General features: G+C 55.3%; 1 protein-coding gene across 1 annotated transcript in view; it reads right to left on the reverse strand.

Moving 5' to 3' along the window:
- Positions 1 to 5,048: 5,048 nt before the first annotated feature.
- GAB3 (GRB2 associated binding protein 3) overlaps positions 5,049 to 21,846 on the reverse strand; it is a 43,926-nt gene continuing 27,128 nt past the window's right edge. The window contains exons 2-4 of the mRNA XM_038588861.1: positions 8,273 to 8,576; positions 5,618 to 5,849; positions 5,049 to 5,502 (exon numbers count right to left, since the gene is read on the reverse strand). Coding sequence (XP_038444789.1) covers positions 5,049 to 5,502; positions 5,618 to 5,849; positions 8,273 to 8,576 — 990 coding nt within the window. The remainder of the gene's footprint in view (positions 5,503 to 5,617; positions 5,850 to 8,272; positions 8,577 to 21,846) is intronic.

The following is a 21,846-nucleotide window of genomic DNA, read 5'->3' on the forward strand; positions in this document are numbered from 1 at the left end:
CCTCTGTTTCACTCTTTTTGGGAAAACTGTCCATCGCCTTTTAATTTTATGACAGTTGTCCATTAACACCCTACGGAGCAGCATTTTTGTGGATTTTCACATTTTCCTCCATTATATATAATTTATAATATAAAGTTATTATTATTATTTTTTTTTTTAAATGTATATCCTTTTTTTTTTTAACTTTTTTTTAATTTTTTTTTGTATTTATTTTATGATAGGCACCACAGTGAGAGAGAGAGAGGGCAGAGACACAGGCAGAGGAGAGAAGCAGGCTCCATGCACCGGGAGCCCGATGTGGGATTTCGATCCCGGGTCTCCAGGATCGCGCCCTGGGCCAAAGGCAGGCGCCAAACCGCTGAGCCACCCAGGGATCCCCCTAAAGTATTTATTTTTATGTAGAGAGAGCGCATTGTGAACAGCGAGAAGTGCGGAAGAGGGAGGGGCATGAGAGCATCTCGAGAGACTCTCAGAAGTTACGGGGCCCAGTGCAGGGGTCGATCCCATGACCCCGAGATCAGGACCCCTGGCCGAAACCAAGAGTTGGACACCCAAATGACTAAGCCATCCAGGCGCCCCTCCTCCATTATTTAAGTCTGTGTTAGGTATTCTTATCGATAAGTTTGTTGCAGTGGCAGATCGTAGCCAATGAGGTTTATTCAAGGTGCGATTATTGCTAAAAAGGATTATCATTCATAATGTTGTCTATTTGTTGTTTTCCTTTTTTTTTTATATCTATTACCGTGGGTCTTTTTTTTTTTTTTTTTTTCTTTATCATATATCAATGAGAGACACACAGAGAGAGAGGAAGCAGAGGCGGACGGGAGAAGCAGGGCTTCATGCAAGCAGCCCGATGAGGGACTCGATCCACCACCCTGGGATCACGCCCTGAGCCACAGGCAGATGCTCAACCGCTGACCCGCCCGGGCGGCCCTAAGGTGACTAATCCTGATGATGAATGTCCATGCGAGCTTGTGAAAAGACTGTGTGCTCTGCTGTTTGCTGTACAAAGTAGCTTCTGCATGTCATCTAGAGTGATGACGTTGCTGTTGGAATTAACTATGTCCTCACTAGTTTTTCTGCCTCCTGGATCCTGCCCATTCTGATAGGTGGGTGATTGAAGTCCCCAAGTACCCTAGTCCATTTCAGCTGGTATATAACAAACACACCGGAGACAGGGAGCTTACAAACAACAAGCATTTATTTCCCACAGTTCTAGACGCTGGCCAAGTTTACAGTCCAGCCGCTGAAAATGTGGGGTCTGGTGAACTCCCACCTCCTGGTTCATAGCTGGCTGGCTTCTTTTGCTGTGTCTCCCATGGTGAAAGAGGACAAAGGAGCTCTCTGGGGCCTCCTTTGTAAGGGCACTAATGCCATTCTTGAGGGCTCTCCCCTCGTGATTTAATCACCTCCCCAAAGCCCCACTTCCAAATATTATCACGTTGGGGATTATATTTCACCATACAAGGTTTAGGGGGACACACACACCCAGCAATAGCACCACCTGTAATAGCGAAGCCATCTGTTTCTCCTTGCAATTCTATCAGCTCTGGCCGCATGTATTTTGACACTCTGTGGGTAGGTACGTACACATTAAACGTCATGACGGCTTTTTTTGTGAAATGACCCCTTTATCATTATGTGATACTTCTCTTTATTCCTTATAATTTCCCTGATACGAAATTAATGTAGCCACTCCAGCTACCTTTCGATGAGCGTTAGCCTGCTATAACTTTCTCCACCCCGTTAGCGTTTGTCTACACGTCTTTATATTTAGAATTAGTTTCTTGTCGACAACACAGTTGGATTTCAGGTTTTTAGCCATTCTGACGATCTCTGTCTTTTCACTGGTGTAGTTAGACTATTGATGTTTGAAGGGATTATTCGTGTAGTTGCAATAATACTTAACCACGTTTGTTACTGCTTTCTACTGGTTACCTTTACTCTCTGTTCATAATTTTGTCTTCCAGTCCTTTTCTCTCTTTTGTGGTTTTATCTTTTTACATGATTCTACTTTCCTTTCTTAGCATAGTAATAATGTTGTTATTAATCTTTAGTTTTGTTTCCCTAGAGTTTTCCATATACACTTGCAACTGTTCCAAGTCTGCTTGCTTGCTTTCTTTCTTTCTTTTTTTTTAAGATTTTTTTATTCATCAGAGACCCAGAGGCAGCACACAGGCAGAAGGAGAAGCAGGCTCCCTGCAGGGAGCCTCACGCGGGACTCGCTTCCAGGACTCCGGGGTCATGATCTGAGCCAAAGGCAGGTCGATGCTCAAGCACTGAGACACCCAGGCCTCCCTGCAAGTCCGCTTTCAAATAACACAGTATCCCTTCGCTGGTAGTGTAAGTACTTTAGAAGAAAGTAATTCTAATTCCTGCCTCCCATCTCTTGCCTCCGTGGTGTTATGCATGTCACATATACATAAGCTAGAATCGTCAAATGTACTATTGCCGGTAAGATTCTGAACACACATCTGTTAGGGTAATTAAAAATAAGGAAAAGTTTTTCGGGGACACCTGGGTGGTTCAGCGGCTGAGCGTCTGCCTTTGGCTAGGGTGGTGATCCCGGGGTCCTAGGATCGAGTCCCGCATCGGGCCCCCCGAGGGGAGCCTGCTTTCCCTCTGCCTGTGTCTCTGCCTCTCTCTGTGTGTCTCTCGTGAATAAATAAAATCTTCAAAAAAAGAGCTTTGAAATATCTTTTAAAAAAAAGAAAAGTTTTTATTGTCCCTTCACTTATCCTTCTCTCAATGCTCTTCCTTTCTGTATGTTGATCTGAGTTTCTGACCATTTTCCTTCTCTCTGAAGAACTTTTAACATCTCTTGCAAGGGTACGTTTACTGGTTCACTCAACTTTTCTTTGTCCGAGAAAGTATTTCCTTTCAGTTTTGAAGGACACTTTTGTAGGATAAGAATTCTAGATTGGTGGGGGGTTTTGCCCCTGAATACTTTAAATATTTCAGTCTACTTTCTCTTTATTTCTCTGGTTTTGAGGAGAAGTTGGATGTAATTCTTATTTTTTAACTCCTCTATAGAGAAGTTGTATTGTTCTCTGGCTTCTTTATTGACGTTTTCTTTATCTTTCTCTGCAGTTTAAATATGTTATGCCTAGATACAATGTTTTGGGGGATTATCCTACTTGATATTTTCTGAGCTTCCTGAATCTGTGGTTTGGCATCTCACATGAATTTTGGAAAATTATCAGTTATTATTGCTTCAGATATTTCTTTTGGTTCCTTCTCTCTTGACTCCTCTGGCACTCCCATTAGAAATATGTTACACTTTTTGTGACTGTCCCACAGTCCGTGGATATCGGGTTCTATGTTTTATACGTTCTTGTCTCTTTCCTTGTTCAGTTTTGAAGGTTTTCACTGCATATATTTCAACTCAAGGGATTCGGGCAGCCAGGGTGGCTCAGCGGTTTAGCGCTGCCGTCGGTCCAGGGCGTGATCCTGGGGTCCCGGGATCGAGTCCCAAGTCGGGCTCCCTGCGTGGAGCCTGCTCCTCCCTCTGCCTGTGTCTCTGCCTCTCTCTGTGTGTGTCTCTCATGAGTAAATAAATAAAATCTTTTAAAAATAAATAAACTAAGGAGATTCTTTCCTCTCAGCAATGTCCAGCCTACTACTGAGCCCATCAAATACGTTCTTCATTTCTATTACAGTGGTTTCTATCTCTATAGCATTTTCTTTTACTCTTGCTTAGATTTTCCATCTCTTTGCTCACTTTACCCATTTGTTCCTGCACATTGTACACTTTTCCGCTAGAGCCTTGAGCATATTAATCATGGTCATTTTGTTAGTCTGACAATCCCACCATTTCTCTTCTATCTGAATCTGATTCTGATACTTGCTGTGCCTCTTCAAACTGTTTTATGCCCTTTAGCACACCTTCTAAGTTTTTCTTGGTAGTTGGACGTGCTTTACTGGGTAAACGGAACTGTTGTAAATAGGCCTTTAGTGATGCGAGCGGGGTCAGGGAAGCATTCTGTAATAATATGATGAGGCCCGTCTCTGGTGAGCCTGTGACCTGGGGCTGCAGACTTCATGCCTGCATCTCAGTCCTCCCGCTTTTAGGTGGGTCAGGATTGGCTGCAGAGGGCTGGAGTTGTGTATTTCCCTTCCCAGGCAGTTAGGCTCTGATAAAACCCCAGCAGGTCAGGCTGTGGCCAGATAGTTTCTCTGGCGAGCAGACTTTAGGATGAGAATGGTCTGGTATATGTCACGATGGGTACCTTTTCCATTCCCCTGCTAGAAGCACGAGAGGCTGTTTCTTCAGTATGCACTGTAAGGACTTGGTAGAGTTCCTTAAGGTGAAGCTCACAATAATGAGGGCCGCCCTATGCCTGGGTCGCCCTCAGACCTGTCCCCACTGAGCCTCCAGCAATCGGTCAACTACATTCAGGTTTCCCACCCTGTCACTGGTTCTCATAGAGGTGTCTGCTTGTGGGTCAGTTGTGATGCTCTCTCTCTCTCTAAAAGATTGTACTTCTTGGGAGAAGAGAGAGAGAGATAGTAAAAGAGAGCATGAGTTGTGGCAGGGTGGAGGAAGAGGCAGGCTCCCCACCAAGCAGGGAGCCCAATGGGCAGTCTTGATCCCGGGACACTGGGATCGTGACCCAAGCCGAAGGCGAGACTTCACCAACTGAGCCACCCAGGCGCTCCAGTTGTGATTCTCTTTATCTGTCTCTTCCATTTGGGTGCAGCGTTTGCCCCGTAACCCCGGTTCTCTGACACTTCTAGCAAGGGTTTTTGATTTTGTTTGTTCGGCTTTTGGCTGATTGTTGGGACAGAGTGACAACTTCCATCTCTTATATGCTGAACTAGAACCTGGAAGTCCATTTTCTTTCTTTCTCTTTTTACATCTGTTTCTCTAGCTGCTTATGCAACAATATCCACCCTAGATTTTTTCCAATACGAACAACCTCATCATCTATTCATTTCTCCCAGTTTCTTTGTAGCTTCTTCCATGAACGAGAAAGATGTTCCCCTTGACTAGAGTAGAATGCTTATAGGGCCGAGTGACTTGATGGGGACACCACTGGGCAGGGTCACTAACAGTGGCGAGGACGTGCGGGGCGGGGGGATGGCCGGCAACTGAGAGAGCTGCGGGCCACGCGACAGCCGAGCCTGGCACCGGGCTGAACGGAGGTGGCGATGCCAGCGTGTGTCCCCGGCGGGGTCCCGGGACTGCGGAGGTGGCGGCGGCGGGGACCCGCCTTACCTCTCCGGGTCCTCACGTTGTCCAGGCCGGACAGGGAGACTCTTCTGGACGCCGCCGCGCCCTCGGGCTGCGCGTCCTGGCGCCGCTCGGACAGGTGGCTCGGCTTCGGGGGGCGCGGGGGCGGCGTGCGGGGCGCGGGGTCCGGCTCCCTGGGCGCGCGGGCCGAGCCGTCGGGGCGCGGGGAGGAGCGCGGGGGGGGCGCGCAGGCCACGAACACGTCGTCGCACGACGTGGGCTCCGGGGGGCGCTCCGCGTGGGGCCAGCTGTCGCACCTGGAGGGCAGGCTGCGGGGAAGAGCACGGGACCGGCTGGGGGGCGGCGGCCGCGTCACGGCGTGGGGCCCGGTGGCAGGGAGGGCCGCGCGGCGCGCCCGCTGCCCACCCACGCGCGCTAGCGTACCTGGCGTGGCGCGGCCGTCCGCTCTCGCAGTGGGACAGGACCAGGTAATCGGGAAGGGACAGAAAGTCGGCCTCGCTCCGGCTGTCGTCGGCCGCTCCGCGGAGCTCGCCCCTCGGCAAGGAGGCGCCCAGCGCGCGGGCGGCGGGGGGGGGCGCGGGGGGCGGCGCGGGGGGGGGCCCGGCCGGCGGCTGCAGGGAGGCGGGCGGCCCAGGCCAGCGCTCCGCGGGGGCTGCTGGAGAAACCATTTCCCGGGTTGGCGGCGCGGAACGGCCATCGCGCGTCCCCGAGGCCAGAGAAGATGCGAATCACAGCTGGTGTTTGTGCGGCGGAGGAGGCCGTTTCCCCAGCCCATAAACAATGTCTGGGGAGCGAGGCCAATGTTCCAGGGGCGAAGTGTTGAATCAATTAAGAGTGAAAAAAGCCAAGCATTCTTGGCCTACAGACCCGCACTGACGGCGTCTCCGCACAGCTTCCCCATGGCCGTGGGCCGCAGCCCGCATTACTGTTTATTCACTCAACAAATAGACACACACACACACACACACACCTATTTCTATGCACACGCATGTGCATGCTGCCGCGTTTTGCACGCATGTATGGCTGCATATGGAGATTCCTACGTCTGTTCACGTCCATGCAGGACGCCGCCTATCGCACCTACCCTGCACGCCCGACTGATCTCACCCTGCAAGACACACTGTGCCCTCACTGGAGTCTACAGACAAGAGGAGACAGACAAGTAAAACATAAATAAAGAACACTGTTAACGATGTGAAAGGAAGAGGGAAGAAACATATAGGGTGTGATGGCTGCTAAAGGCGGGATTTCTCAAGGAGCAGGATGTTCTCAAACTGCCAATGGAAACCCTGCTTGTATTTCCCCTTTGAACCCCCTGGCGCAAGTTCAGGATTCCTGAGTCAGAGGGGCCCAGAGCCGCCTGAGTTCAAGGCCAGGCTCTCCACCTAGCTGCTGCGACCTCAGGCACGCTCCCTACCTGCTGCAAGGCTCCTTCTGTGTAAAGTGCGGATGCTACTAGTGCATACGCCACAGAACCAGCCCGGGATCACCCGAGCTCCCGGCCACACTATGCGCGACGCGTTCACGGGCTGTGCTTGCTGGATACAGGACCAAACGCTTTCTGTGAAAAGCCACAAGAAAGGCCTTCGGGTGTGGTTCTCAGATGAAGAGGACTCTGCTCTTACATCCTCCTAAAAACGAAGGTGGGGGGCTACGGGGACCGATAAAGCTCAGAGGGGGCACTTTCCACCTTCCCCTGACTTCCTGCCAGGCCTGTCCACTCTCTGCCTGGTGCCTGAGTCATTCCTGTTCCTCCCCGGATACCAGGAAACAGGTTACATATCGGTCTTCGTTTCAGGACACTCCCGCAGGAGGAGACGCACAACACGGCACACGGATACGCCCGTGGGGTGGGCTGAAGGGAGGGACTAGGGGGGTGAAGAGGGAGCGGCAGGCCTGGAAGAGCCGGTCAGGGCCGCTCCGCTTGCTTGCGCCACGTTGGACTCCGGCCACGGAGGATGCACTGCAGCCTTGCAGGCGAGCTCATGTGTTGTGGCAAGGATGCAGAGCCAGCCATCACTTCATTTCCTTTAAATTCAGTGCTCTCGAAGCTCAGTAATGGGAGTGCAGGGCTAGCTGCACTTAATAGACTTCCCGGGTTCGGGAACAGAGGACTGGAGCTCGGGAGGCACCCCCGGGGCGGCCCAGGGCCCTGCGGACGACCCGCCGCCGCCACCTAGCGCCCACTGTGTGTTTCGGGGGCAGGTGACAAGCCTGCTGTTAAGGGTGAAGCCCCCGGACCCTGGAATCTAGGGCTGAGGTTTCCTCTACTAGACCAACGGGCTAAAGGAAATCACACCCCCCGTGTCGCAGGCTGAGGATCGGGGCCCGGTGCAACGATGTCAGGGGCCCAACGGCCAACTCCGTGAAGGTACGTGAGCTGTAACGCTAGGCGTGCTATGCCCGGTGTATCACACAGGAACACATGTGCGTGCACGTGGATAAAAGAGAGAGAGTGAGAGTGAGAGAAAGCAAACGGGAGGCAAAGAGAGCAGGAGAGCGAGCTCACACGTGGCCCAGAGCAACCTCAGAGCTTAATTGGCCCTGCACAGACCTCAAGCTGATTGCAGATAAGAGAAATCTTCCCCGCCCACGAGAAGTGGCCAAGTCCTATCTTTCTACCATCCAGTGCCGAACAACCCAATAGACAGCCCAAGAACTAGAGTTCCAGGAACCGTAGAAAAACGCTGATAACTAATAGTTCTAGGAAACCAGCAGCAGCAACAGGATGGGGGAAAATCAGGGCCCTATAGGACACGCTCACCCACACCCTACTTTTATTGCATCTGGTTGTCTGTGGCCGATAAAGGCAAAGCTGTGGAGTGGCTTCGAAGCCACTGAAGTCACCTGTAACGTTCAGTGTGTAGGGCATTCGGGCCTGCAGTGTAGACCCAGGTGAAAGAAGCCACCTCTAGACCTGTGGCTTGTGGGAGAATTGCTGACTTCCAGTAGCCTGTCCAAGCCCCCTTGAGGAGGTGGGCCTGGCATCGGCCCTGCTTTTCCCACGCAAGCTCTCCGGTGCACCTGCAGCGCCCCGGGCCACCCCCTGGCGCACGGAACCCCCGACCCTGCTCTCACCTGCACCATCCTCCAGGTGGCCGAGGTTGCAGACCTGACTGATGCTGTACACCCACACCAGCATTTCTACCTCGGTCTTGGCCACCAGATAAAATGTACGAGACGTAGTCTTGACAATGAACACGAAGTTATTCTGAAATTCCTTGCGGACGAAGCCAGGGCCCACGTGCTTCCACACGGCACACTCGCTGAGGTCAATCACGCGGATGGGCTTGCTCGAGTGCTTGTTCCTGTAGTACTCCAGGACGTCGGGGTTGCCGCTCATGCGGCCCCGCCGGAGGACAAACCAGCGCTTGCGCCAGGCCTGCAGAGAGGCAAGTCAACGACACGTTACTGGACCGACCGCTCCTGCTTCTCAGCCTCCGCCAAACCGATTTCATGACAGGGACAGCAGAAAAACAAATCAGCCGTTCCAACAATGAACTGCAAAGTCCACCGAGCTTTGGATTTAATGACTAGGGCACCGTCTTCAAGTCTGTTTTATTCCGCGATCGCAAGGACGGGTCCCGAGTGGGGAGTGTAGTTCCGGCATTCACACCCCCAGGTCAGAGGACCAGAGCTGTGCAACCATCACCGTCGGTGCAGCAAAGGTATGTACTAGAAAGTATGTATACTCGGGCCGAAAAAATTCTCAGGAATGGATGAGAAGAAAGCTTCCTTACCATCAGCCACCTCAACGCAAAAGCCACGGCCAGACATCGAAATCAAACACACAGGCGGCCTGCCCACCTCTGTACCATCTACCGCTGTTACTCAACTTCTCGACAGTTGCTCAACGAGAAAAGAAAAATCACACACATTTGACAGCATGACTGTCATCTGGAGTTGACACCCAAGTGCTTTACCATAACCCAGTTAGTGTCCGAAACTATCCTATGGCAGAGGTAACTCCTTTACGTCCGTTATATGTGTGAGAACAGTAGGGTCCAGAGAACTTAAGTACGGGGCCCAGCTGTGGGTAGGGACTGGGACTGCAGTGAGGGTGGAAGGAACCGGTACTGGATGTGAGATTTAAAGAAAGTAGAGAGGGGGGCACCTGGGTGGCTCTGTGGTTCAGCACCTGCCTTTGGCTCAGGGTGTGACCCTGGGGTCCCGGGATCGAGTCCCACATCGGGCTCCCTGCGTGGGGCCTGCTCCTCCCTCTGCCTGGGTCTCTGCCTCTCTCTCTCTCTCTCTGTCTCTCATGAATAAATAAAATCTTTTTAAAAAATAGAGAGGGATTCTTTAGTGATATCTGGATATAAAGTGGGAGAGCTCTGGGCCAAAGGATTTTTTTTTATTTGAAACAGAGAGAAAGCGAGAGAGAGAGAGAACACAAGTGGTGTGAGGGACAGATGGAGAGGGAGAGAGTCTCAAGCAGACTCCACATTAGCATGGAGCCCGACGTGGGGCTCAATCCCATGAGTCGGAGATCATGGCCTGAGCCAAAACCCCCAATTGGGGTTTGGGTGCCCACCCAACTGTCTGTGCCACCCAGGATTTATTTTTAAAGCTGGAAGACCCCTGGGCCTTCGCCTCCTAAATGCCAGCGTCTCCCAATCCGGGATGGGGACGCCCCGGGGGGGCAGGTAGAAACCGGTGTCTTCTGCGCATCCTAAAGGCTGGGGGTGGCACAGGGCAGGGACAGTGACCGGAGCCCTGGCGCCCCGCTGAGAGCCACTGGGACAAGCAGCACGGGGCCGGCGGGCTGCTCTGGCCGGCCCCTGGGCCCCGCCGTCCCGGGAGCCGTCGCTGGTGCGAAGGGCCGCGCGTGTCCCCGAGCGGGGAGGGCCCCAGGTCCCCGGTGCCCGACAGTGCCACGGCGCCTTGCACCTGGGCGGAGCGCTCGCGAGGTGGCAGTGCCGCTGCCCGGGGGTCGGCCTGCTGCAGGCGGCAGCCCGGGGAGATTTATCGCCGTGCGGTCTGCTCTTCTGAGCGGTGGCATGTGTGACAGCAGGAAGCGTGGGCTTCTGCCAGGAGGCTTGGTGACCACTGGGACAGGAAGTCTTTTGTATCTCCGGCTTCATTTACGCCTGACACATTTACAAGCACCCCGCTCGGCCCAGGGGCAGGGGAAGAGGAAGAGCCGCCGTCTGGGGCGACCCGGCTCCCGCCCCCCGGGACCCTGAGACCCCAGGCCCGCACCACCTGCTCAGGCGCGGCGGGCACCAGCACGTCGAGGAACGGGGAGGGGGGAGGGCGATCATCCCAGATGAGCTGGTCCGTCGGGGGGCGCCGGGGACTAGAAAAGCCTAGACGGGCCTAGACGGGCGGTTGGGGCCACAGGTGGGCTCGCGGCGGGGACTCGGGGACTCGGGGGCTCGGGGCTGGCAGGGGGGCCCTGGGAGGAGGAGAGGGGCTGGCGTGCTCGCCGGAAGGCCCCGAGACGGGAGGTGCCCCCACAGCCGGGCCTCGGGGAGCCCTCACGGGGCGCAGGGTACCCCCAGCCTTCCGAGGGCAAGGCCGAGAGGAAGTGTGCGGCACTTCCCGAAACGGCCTCGGAAAGGGGAAGCCGAGCGGCGCGCACGGTGGGCCTCGAGTGAACTGGCCACGGGCCTGGGGCCTGGGGTCCGGGGTCCGCTGACGCCGTGCGTCCTGCCCGAGCACAGCCAGCCGTGCGCCAGTGACCTGCCACATGTGCCTGTCAGACCTGGGCCTGCAGAAGCTTCCAGCACGGCTGAGCCGAGCCCAAACAACGGCCGAGGCAGCGGCCAGTGCAAAGGCCCTGGGGTCACGGTGCCAAGCGAAGCACCGGTGTCTGCCCCAAGCTCACATCGCTGAGGCATGCATTTCAAAGAGGCATCGGCTTCAAGCACACTCTCCCCCAGAACACAGGGCTGGCCCCAGCACCAGACGGACAGCAGGCCCCCTCGCCCCACTGAGGCTCCTCTGGGGCTCCCTGGTTTCAGGGATCTTGGTTGATTTTCACCGCTGACCATTTGGGCTGCTTGCTTTTTCTCTCCCCACCCTTGTGTTGCAAACTTACCCAGGGTGAGCCCCTGAAACCCCGTACCCTGACCCTTGACCCCCGTAAGAGCAGAACCCCAGGCCCCGGTGAGCACTGTCTACCGAGCACCTCGCACTGTGGCCCCAGGTGTCCTGCGTCACTTCCGGGTCTCCTGAGTGATAAACAGGTCTTTCTTCGAAGTTTCCGGACAGCTGCTGCTGAAGGGCATCTTGCAGTCATAGTAAGAACCACAGGGGCCAGGCCAAGCACCACAATGCTGACTGATGGGCTGAGGCTCGCCCCGCAAGGACCAGGAGAGGAGGGGAGGTTCAGCAGGGCAGAACAGTGACAGCCACCCAGTAACTCGACAGTGGCAGCGTAACTCACCAGCACGCCCTCCATCATGTTTCTATTTTGCTGATATTTTCTATTTTTAAATAATACTTGATTGATTAGAGAAAGCACACGTACAGGGAGGGTAGGAGAGAGAGAAGCAGGCTCCGAGCTCGTCGGGAGGTGGCAGTCAGGCAACAGAGACCCCCGAAAGCACTGGGCCAGCACCAAAGTGAAGCTCTTTACAATGAAACCGAGCGGGGCATCTGGCTGAGTGCCAGGGTGATCTCAGGGTGCTTGAGTTCGAGCCCCATGGTGGGTGGAGACATTACTTAAAAATAAACTGAAAAAAAAAAAAGATCCAATGCAACAGCGCCCCGAGGAACTTCTCCGAGCTGACCACACGCCAGACGGACCCGGGAGCCCACCTGCAGACCCTCTCCCTGGCCAAGGATGGCACGATTGGAGCTTTAATAAATGTCATGACTAGAGTGGCTTGAAACCCACCAACTGGGTTTAAATCCACGCATCCCTCATGATCTAACAGGAAGAAAGCATCTTTCACCCTCACAGGAGGTGAGGGAACCAACCGCTTCACCCGTCGTGCGAGCTGGTCAGCCAGGGGGAAGGAATGGGTCGTTATCCTGCTTCTCCTAGACAAGCCATGCCCCTGGGACGCTGAAGGCAAACAAACACCTTTTGATAAATATACTCTAATAAAGGAAAATAAATAACAGAAAGAGCACATCACCATCTGCAAAGGGAACGGGACTAGCAGACTCCCCGCCGAGCAGGGGGCCCCACGTGGGGCTTGATCCCCGGACCCCAGGACCATGACCCGAGCTGAAGGCAGATGCTTCACCCACTGAGCCACCAGGTGCCCCAAGATGAAAGCTTTAAATTATAAAGCCTAGGGGATGCTCCTTTGAGTGACAAGACAATACAAAAAATGCAAAGAAGGGGATCCCTGGGTGGCTCAGCAGTTTAGTGCCTGCCTTCGGCCCAGGGCATGATCCTGGAGTCCCGGGATCGAGTCCTACATCGGGCTCCCTGCATGGGGCCTGCTTCTCCCTCTGCCTGGGTCTCTGCCCCTCTCTCTCTCTGTGTGTATCTCTCATGAATAAATAAATAAATAATCTAAAAAAATGCAAAGATGAGATTTCTACACACGCCGGGGCAGGACTTACCCACAGGGAGAAGGAGGTGGCAACTGAGGCACCGGGTGGCAGAGGTATTTTCCAACTGGCTGTGGTCAGAGGGGGGCTCACCTAGTAATAATTAGGCCATACATTTGTTTTATGTGGTTTGCTATGTTTGTGGGGCTTTTGTTTTTTTTAAGACTTTATTTCATGAGACACAGAGAGAGACCGAGAGGGGCAGAGACCCAGGCAGAGGGAGAAGCAGGCCCCATGCAGGGAGCCCAACATGGGACTCGATTCCGGGTCTCCAGGGTCAGGCCCTGGGCTGAAGGCGGCGCTAAACTGCTGAGTTCCCCGGGCTGCCCTGTGGGGCTTTTCTATGATAGAAAGGATTGTAGGGACGCCTGGGTGGCTCAGTGGTTGAGCGTCTGCCTTTGGCTCAGGGCGTGATCCTGGGGTCCCGGGATCGAGTCCCGCATCGGGCTCCCTGCATGGGGCCTTCTTCTCCCTCTGCCTGGGTCTCTGCTTCTCTCTCTGTGTCTCTCATGAATAAATAAATAAAGTCTTTAAAAAAAAAAAAAGATTGTAAGCCGATTCCTCTGCAGAGGGCATGTTCCCGGATCCCCCCATAAACGGTCGTGAAGCGCCCACCACGAGCCGGGCAGTGGGCACAGAAGGAAGCAGGGCGCTCTGCGTCAGGGGACCCGTAAGCTCAGAGGATGTGCGGGCCCGAGGGCGGCTGTCTCGGCCCCCCTGGGAGCTGCTCCCATGTCACCAGGCCAGGGCTGCGCCTCGCACGGCTGCACCAAGCTCCCCCTTGTCTCCCCCCGGCCCTCCTCTGCTGGGCAGGTGGCGAGCAGCTCGGGGAGCCGAGATGGGAAGGGGGGGTCAGCAGTTGAGGACGGACCACGAGCGCGAGCGTGTCCTGCCCCAACAGGATCTAGAAAGCAAAACCACTATGCAAACAATCAGCCACAGTTATGACTCAGAGAAACAGAGCACGAGAAAGGGGGGCTGGATTGAAAGCAGGACCTGCATTGCACTCGGCTTCTCCCCGGCTCCCTGGGGGCCCCTGAGCAGCCCCCTCGAGCGCTGCACGCCCCGGCATCTGCACACGGAGGGGATACACCTGGGCCTGCCTCCCGTGTGGCGCAGCCGCGGCTGGTGGCAAGACGTTATCAATTTGCAAGTAACTTCTAAAACCAGAAAAGAAAGTGACTTATAAAATGATGATGGGGCTGGTTGTCACCAGGGCACGGGGTACCGCTTGCCCTGGGGAAACCGCTTCCCCCTTCTGGAAGCCCCCCGCCGCCGGGCACTAAGGGCTCTGCTGCCTTGTCCAGCTCTGATAAGCAAAGATCTGTTCCCCATCAGCCTTTCCTGCCGCAGCCACCGAGCTGACTCACTGCCACCCCACCGGTGTCACCTCCCACAGCAGAAGCCTGCAGCGTCCTGTAAGCCTGTGGAAAAGGGCGTGTGCTCAGTCCTCGAACCTGACGGAGGCTAAAACCGAGCTCCTGCAGGAAGCGGGGTCTGGATCACAGGTCTGTTCGCTTTTATGGACTTGGCGGCGGAATCACGGACTCCCGTCCTTCCAAGGCCGGAAGCTATGTTGTCCTCCTCTGAAGCCAACCCAGCCTGCTGCCTTCATGACTTACGGACGCCTCTTAGGTCGTGTCATGACAGTGATCCAGCAGGTTCCATGGAAGCACAAGGGCCAGCGGGGCTGACCTGGGGGCTGTGCAATGGGATCAGGGAAGGGGGCCGAGACTGGAGTCTGAACTTCGCTCTGAAGGGCTGAATGATGGGTCCCCGGCCCTGCAAGGCCCTGCAGAGATGTGCGCTGACGTCCTAACCCGCAGCACCTCACAGTGGGGCTGTATTCGGAGACAGAGTCTCTACCAAGATAAACGAGGCCATTAGAGTGGGACGTAACCCAACAGGGCTGGTGTCCTTATGACACCATAGAGGGAACATGTCGCGAACACACAGAGGGAGGAGACGGCTATCAACAAGCCAGGGAGAGCGGCCTGGGACAGAGCCATCGACGCTGCCCACATCTGGATCTCAGACTTCTAGCTTCCGAAATCGGGAGACAATAAATTTCTGTGGCCTGAGCCACCCAGGTGGTGGCACTTTGTTACAGCAGCTCCGGCAAATGAATACATTCCTCGGCCCTTATGATGTGCTTGAACCGCCTGCGAGAACCTTCCCCTTCCAGCCACACTGGTGCGCCCGGCACTGGATGTATCTCCCGCCCATAAGACCAACCAGAAAACTACACTAAGTATCCGCATCGACAGCTTTTAGACACTGGGTGACAGTCAGCGCAGGGCTGTGGCCTGTGTGAGTAGAGAAACAAGAGGTGAGCCCGACGAGCACGCACATTCCCAGGCCACGGTGCAGGGAGGGGCCCAAGCGCAGCGCAGCTGCCTCGCAGAGCTGAGAAGACAGAGCTCGGAATTCGGGAGGGTCGAGGTGGCTGACACCTGCAGGGAAAGGTACCGGACGGGAGGGGGTCAGGTAAGGGAAGAGGCCCAGAGATCTACGTCAGGCATTCCCCCATAAGGACTTGAGTGGCACACGACCGAGCACACGCGCGGGGTGAAAGTGCAGGCGCATCCAGGGATGACTGCTGCGGCTGGCGCGGGGCTGGGATGCGTCTTGGCGCTGGCCTGCTACAGTGGGCAGGCCCGAAACACTCGGAGAACACCCTAGAGAGGCCACAGCTTAGGGTTAGAAATAGGCCAAACCAGCCCTGCCAGTGTAGCCACTCCAGACCTGCCCTAAGAGACCTTCAAAAGAAGCCTTGGCGGGGCAGGGAGGGGGGCACCCGGGTGGCTCAGTCGGTTGGGCGCCGACTCTTGATTTGGGCTCAGGCTGTGATCTCAGGGTCCTGGGATGAGCCTGCACTGGGCTCCCTGCTCAGCGGTTAAGCGCCTTCCCTCGGCCCAGGGCGTGATCCTGGGGTCCTGGGATCGAGTCCTAGATCGGGCTCCCTGCATGAGGCCTGCTTCTCCCTCTGCCTGTGTCTCTGCCTCTCTCTGTGTGTCTCTCATGAATAAATAAATACATTCTTTTAAAAAACACAAAAATAAAATAAATAAAATAAAATAAAATAAAATAAAATAAAATAAAATAAAAAAATAAATAAAAATTAAAAAAAAAACAAACACACAATGAGGGACGCTTGGGTGGTTCAGTGGTTGAGCATCTGCCTTCGGCTCAGGGCGTGACCCCGGAGTCCTGGGATCGAGTCCCACGTCGGGCTCCCTGCATGGAGCCTTCTCCTCCCTCTGCCTGTCTCTGCCTCTGTCTCTGTGTCTCTCATGAATAAATAAAAAATCTTAAAAAAAAAAAAACACAATGATGTGAAATGAAGCATCCAGTGGATGCGCCGTAACAGCACATTAGACACGGAAGAGGTGACCAGTGAACCCGAAGCACAGAAAGAAGTAGCTGGGAGGGAAATGAACAGAAACACCCGGGGCGGGGGGAGAAAAAGAAACACCCAGGGAGCTGCTACCGAGGCACCGTCCTGGGCCTCACCTGCAGAGAGCCTCGTTCACCGGGCATCTGTAAGGAGTCTCTGCAAACTGGGATGCATAAAGGCAGCCCCCCTTTCTGCAGGCAAGTGGCCAGAGAGAAGAAAGGAATAAGTGAGTAGATGTAGTATAGACAAGATCCACCTGAAGGGGAAGAGCATTCTGGATACCACGACGGGATCTGGACCTCAGGCCAGGTAGGAATCAAAGGGCGATCCATGCGCCGTCTCTAAACTATCTGCTCACACCTCGGAGCATCCTGAAAACAAGTCGAGTGCATCTACCTCGAGCCACAGTCTCTAGGGGCACCATTTCGGCAGAGGACTCCTAGCCTTTTATGGGTCATGAACCCTTTAGAGACCTGATGAAACGCACGGACCCTCTCTCATCAGAAACACGCATGTGCCCGGGTGCACACTCGCCCCTGTGTGCGTCCTCTCTCCGTCCCTCCCTCTCTCCCCCACCCCCCAGCCCCCGTTCTGGACTGCCTTTCCTTATCGACCTAACACTACCTATCGCGTATTTGATGATGAAGTGCACAATTGTATTTCCAACCCGGATTTTTCCCCAGGACCTTCAGACCCATGTAACCAACAATCTGACATCTCCACTTAAATAGCTCTCTCTTCGACTTAACAGGCCCCAAACTAGCCCCCGATTTCATGCCCCTCACACCTATCCCTCTTCCAGCCTTCCACTATCTCAGGAAATGCTACCACCCTCCAACCATTCTCTAAATCCAGACCTTGGAGTGCTCCTTGCTCCCACTTTAAACATGCAAAGCATTAGCAAGTGCTTTGAACTCTTGAAAACATTCGAAATCAACCTGCTTCTCTCCATGCATCCCCTACAGCCACTCTTTGACACCCCAATAAATCCGTTCTCAACAGAGAAGTCAATGACCTTTTTTTTTAGATTTTATTTATTTATTTATTCATGAGAGACACAGAGAGAGAGAGAGGCAGAGACACAGGCAGAGGGAGACGCAGGCTCCACGCAGGGAGCCCAACGTGGGACTCGATCCCGGGTCCTCAGGATCACGCCCTGGGCCGAAGGCAGGCGCTGAACCGCTGAGCCACCTGGGCTGCCCTCGATGACCTTTTAAAACCCCAAATCGGATCATACTGTTCCATCGATGAGCCCCTTCTGAAGGTCTCCTAATGCCTTGATAGTAAAATGCCGAGTCTAACGTGGCTGAGGAAGTCCCATATGCCCTGGCCCTGCCCATGTCTCCCACTTTCTCTCACTCACACTCTTCTCTTTCACGCTGCTCTTTGTGATGTTCCTGTCACTGAGACTTCAACTTGTCATCGCGTTAGAGACCTTCTCTGATCAGCCTAATTCAAGTGGCAGCCACCATCGTGGACCAGCACAGCATCCTATCTTACTTCTCTCCACACCTGGTCCTTTTCTTGTTTGGTTGAGGTCTGTTCCCTGCCCCCTACCTGCATCCCCCGCTGTGGGCAGCAGGGGCCTGTCTGCCTGGATCCCTGCTTTGCTCTGAGCTGAGCAGTGGCTGAGCAGTGCCTGGTGCAGAACAGTTGCTCAGTAAATACTTGAATGAATGAATGAACCTCGCACAATTTCAAGGCATCACAGACCTAGGTTTAAAATACTACTCTTGGGGATCCCCGGGTGGCTCAGCGGTTTGGCGCCAGCCTTTGGGCCAGGGCACGATCCTGGAGTCCCAGGATCAAGTCCCGCATCGGGCTCCCTGCATGGAGCCTGCTTCTCCCTCCTCCTGTGTCTCTGCCTGTCTCTCTCTCTCTCTGTGTGTGTCTCTCATGAATAAATAAAAAAAATAAAATAAAATAAAATACTACTCTCACACCTAACTCTGGGGAACGAACTAGGGGTGGTGGAAGGGGAGGAGGGCGGGGGGTGGGGGTGACTGGGTGACAGGCACTGAGGGGGGCGCTTGATGGGATGAGCACTGGCTGTTATGCTATATGTTGGCAAATCGAACTCCAATAAAAAACATTTTTAAATAAATTAAATAAAATATTACTCTCGAGAAACAGGAGTGGTTTTGTGGGTTCATAACAAACCTAATCAGCAGGATTTCCTCCTCATATATTTATGTGCCAATAACTGGGGATATGGTGGTGAACCAGGGAGACACGGTGTCAAAGCTGGACCGTAGGCAGTCAGGCAAGGCGTAGTACTGGACTTTTTTAATCTTTGTAGCTTTTTGTAAAGATTTTATTTATTTATTGGACAGAGAGAGAGCAAGAGAGAACATGAGCAGGGAAGAGGGGCAGAAGGAGAAGCAGACTCCCCACTGAGCAGGGAGCCCAACGTGGGGCTCGATCCCAGGACCCTGAGGCCACGACCTGAGCCCAAGGCAGACGCTTCAATGACTGAGTCACCCAGGCGCCCCGGTACCAGACTTTTTATCTAACTCCGTGAATGCTCTGTCTGGACACCACAGCACGTTGTTCGGGATTAAACTGGGGTGCGAGGGCAGCCCCCGTGGAGCAGCGGTTTAGCGCCGCCTGCAGCCCAGGGTGTGATCCTGGAGACCAGGGATCGAGTCCCGCATCGGGCTGCCTGCGTGGGGCCTGCTTCTCCCTCGGCCTGTCCCTCTCTCTCTCTCTCTCTCTCTCTCTCTCTCTCTATGAATAAATAGATAAAGTCTTTAAAAAAATAAACTGGGGCGTGAGCGTGATCCGTGGAGCGTACGTAACGTGAGCGTCTGTGGGGCACTAAGGCAATCAGGGCTGAGGTTTACAGAGGATGGACCCGAGGAGCTGGAGCACTTCCTCCGCGCACTCTGGGCCTCCCGCGGGGGGATCCACCTGGCTGGGCTACAGCGCCTTGCCCTTCTCGGGCTCCAGAACTCGCTCCGACAGAAGTGAAGTGACCCGTCTGGATCGGGTCCACCGTCGAAAGACCCTGAAACGAGCTGAGAAACACCCTGAAAGTCCCCGAGGCTGTAAAGAGACACCTCGGGGTTAAACTGCTCTTCTGGCCGCAGTGATTACTGTCCCTTTGTTTCAGCGGAATTGGCCCCCTGCCCCCTCTGCAGTGGTGAAATCCCAAAGCCATGAAATCATTTCCTCCGCACACGCACAGGACGGGTCAGCAACCTGCTCCGGAGCCAGGCTTTCCGACTCAGGCCGAGGGGCCGAGAGCCACGTGTGGCTGCGTGGGCCGCCCCGGCCGACCCTGCGGGCTGCCGTCCTCCGGGCCCGGCAGTTCCGGCCCTGGCCTGTCCGACGGGGCCGCGCGGGCCTCCGCACCTGCGAGCCCCAGGACGCCGAGCCGGGTTCGGGCGCTCCGACGGCCGTAGGCCCTGCTCTGCCCGCTGCTCGCCCGCGGCCTCCGATCGGGGGGGGGCGGGGGGCTAGCCTGGGGGGCTGCAGCCCGCATGCCCGGGGACGGCGGGGGCACCGCCGGCCCAGGTACCCGGGGCGCCTGCAGCGCCGTGGCCCGCCTGGCGCGCAGGGCAGGGGCGAGCAGGAGGGGCCCCCGCGCGGGGCCGGGGAAGGGGAGGAGGCCGCCGGCCTCGGGGGTCTCAGGAAAGCAGTTTACGAAAAGCCCCTCAATGCGCAAGAGGTCAAGAAAGCACAGGAAAGGAAACCTGGGGCCGCCCGGGTGGCGCGGCGGTTTAGCGCCGCCGTCAGCCCGGGGCGTGATCCTGGGGTCCCGGGATCGAGTCCCGAGTCGGGCTCCCTGCGTGGACCCTGCTTCTCCCTCTGCCTGGGTCTCTGCCTCTCTGTGTGTCTCTCATAAATAAACAAATAAAATCTTTAAAAAAAAACTTTCGGGGATGCCTGGGGGGCTCAGCGGTTTGGCGCCTGCCTTCGGCCCAGGGTGTGATCCTGGGGTCCCAGGATCGAGTCCCGCATCGGGCTCCCTGCATGGAGCCTGCTTCTCCCTCTGCCTGTGACTCTGTGTGTGTGTGTGTGTGTGTGTGTGTGTGTGTGTCTATCATGAATAAATAAATAAAATCTTAAAAAAAAAAAAGGAAAGGAAACCTGGAAGACGGGGGCAGGCGACTGGCACAATCAGACGCTCGGTTTCCACCCGAGGACGTCACCACTCACATCTGCGGCACAAGGACTCGAGACTCCGGTGAAGACACGCTTAGGGTGCGTGCCGGCGCGAGGAAGAGGACGCAGGCCATGCTTCTAGATGGTTCGCAGTGCTGTCGTGGCCCGGGAGCCGTGACGGGATGTGTCGCCTGCAAGGCCTCGCCAGTGCCGGGGACGGGGGCTGGGGAGGGCCTGCAGGGACACAGGCCAAACCCAGAGAGGCGGCTGCAGGCCACACGGGGCAGGACGGGCCCAGCCGCAGCCTGCGGGCCGTGAGGCGCGGGCGCTCCGAGCGGAGTGGGGGGTCTGTCGCACCAGCCCGTGTGACGCGTGAGCAGGTGCTCAGAGTCCTCTGCGCGGGCGGCCTTGCTCTCCCCGACACGTCGATGGGCTTAGACGCAGTATCCTGGGAAGCGGGCAAGGCAGCTGGTGTCCCAGAAAAGGAAGCTGCTCCTCAGAGACACTGAGAGTCTCGTTCACTAATCCAAGTTTCATGGCTCCCCTGTCGGTGTTCCAGAACATTCTTTACATTAAGGGATGCAATAAAAAATGAGTGGAAATTAAAGAAGAGAGAAAACAGTGGGAGTTGGCTGGGGACCCCGGAAGAGAGCTGGAAGTGTCGCCAGGCGGGACCTCAGGCTGGCTGCTCCTGCCACCGCTGCAGTCTCCTGGGGGGGTGCGGGGTCTGCTGACAGAGCCGTACCCTCAAAGGCACTTCGTTAGACCCATTCGGCAAAGACTGCTTGAGCCCACACCAGTCCCAGAGCCCGTTCCCCGGAGTTGGCCGTGTCTTCCCATGTGGAATGTTTCTGTCCCCTTACATACATTCCTCTCTAGAGGCCAGAGGACACGGAGGCGAAAAAGCAAAGAGAAATAAGGCTTGGCCTTGGCTCAGTTGCTGGCTTCTCATTCGCCGCCACCCGTCCTCACCACTGGTCCTCTATGGACTGGCTCCCCCGTCGGGCTTTCCGTGCTGGGTACTTAGTAAGTGCTAGTGAGCGCTCAGAAGGCCCAACCAGTCAATCACCGCGGCCTTCAGCCGTCGGTGGGGCCCCCGGGAATCTTGGATGTGCTCCCAGAACGTGAGGTGGAGGGGAGCGCTTGGTAACTACTGGGAGCTCCCATTCTCTTCCCAGTGGTTTCACCGCGAAAATGCTCAGGAAGTTTGGGGTGTGTTTATGGGTTGCAAAAGGTGAAAATCATCAAAGTAACAGAATTCTGGATAATGTTCTACTTTCTCTCCGCCTTCTACTTCCTTGCCAAGGGGGGACCGCAAAAGCCATGGGACCCAAGGGCAGCAGGTCGGGAATTTCCAGGAGCGCGTTACACGGCTCCTCGTTGGCCTGGCTCAGTGCCAGCAGGCCTGGGATTGCTGGTGACCCCTCAGCCTGATGGCCTGTAACCTTCTGTTCACTGCCAGATAGAGCTAGGACTTGTCCCAGGCATGGAATAACTTCCTGCGATTGTCCTGGAGATGGCCTGGCCCACAGGATCAACTGCCATGCTTGTCAACAGAGGCAGAAAAGGCCCGTATCTCTGCAGCGTGGCGGGCCTTGGAAGGAGGAATCCTGAGGAGGAATGTTCGGCAGAGATA

This window comes from Canis lupus, chromosome X (assembly GCF_011100685.1).
Source record: "Canis lupus familiaris isolate Mischka breed German Shepherd chromosome X, alternate assembly UU_Cfam_GSD_1.0, whole genome shotgun sequence".
NCBI lineage: Eukaryota > Metazoa > Chordata > Mammalia > Carnivora > Canidae > Canis > Canis lupus.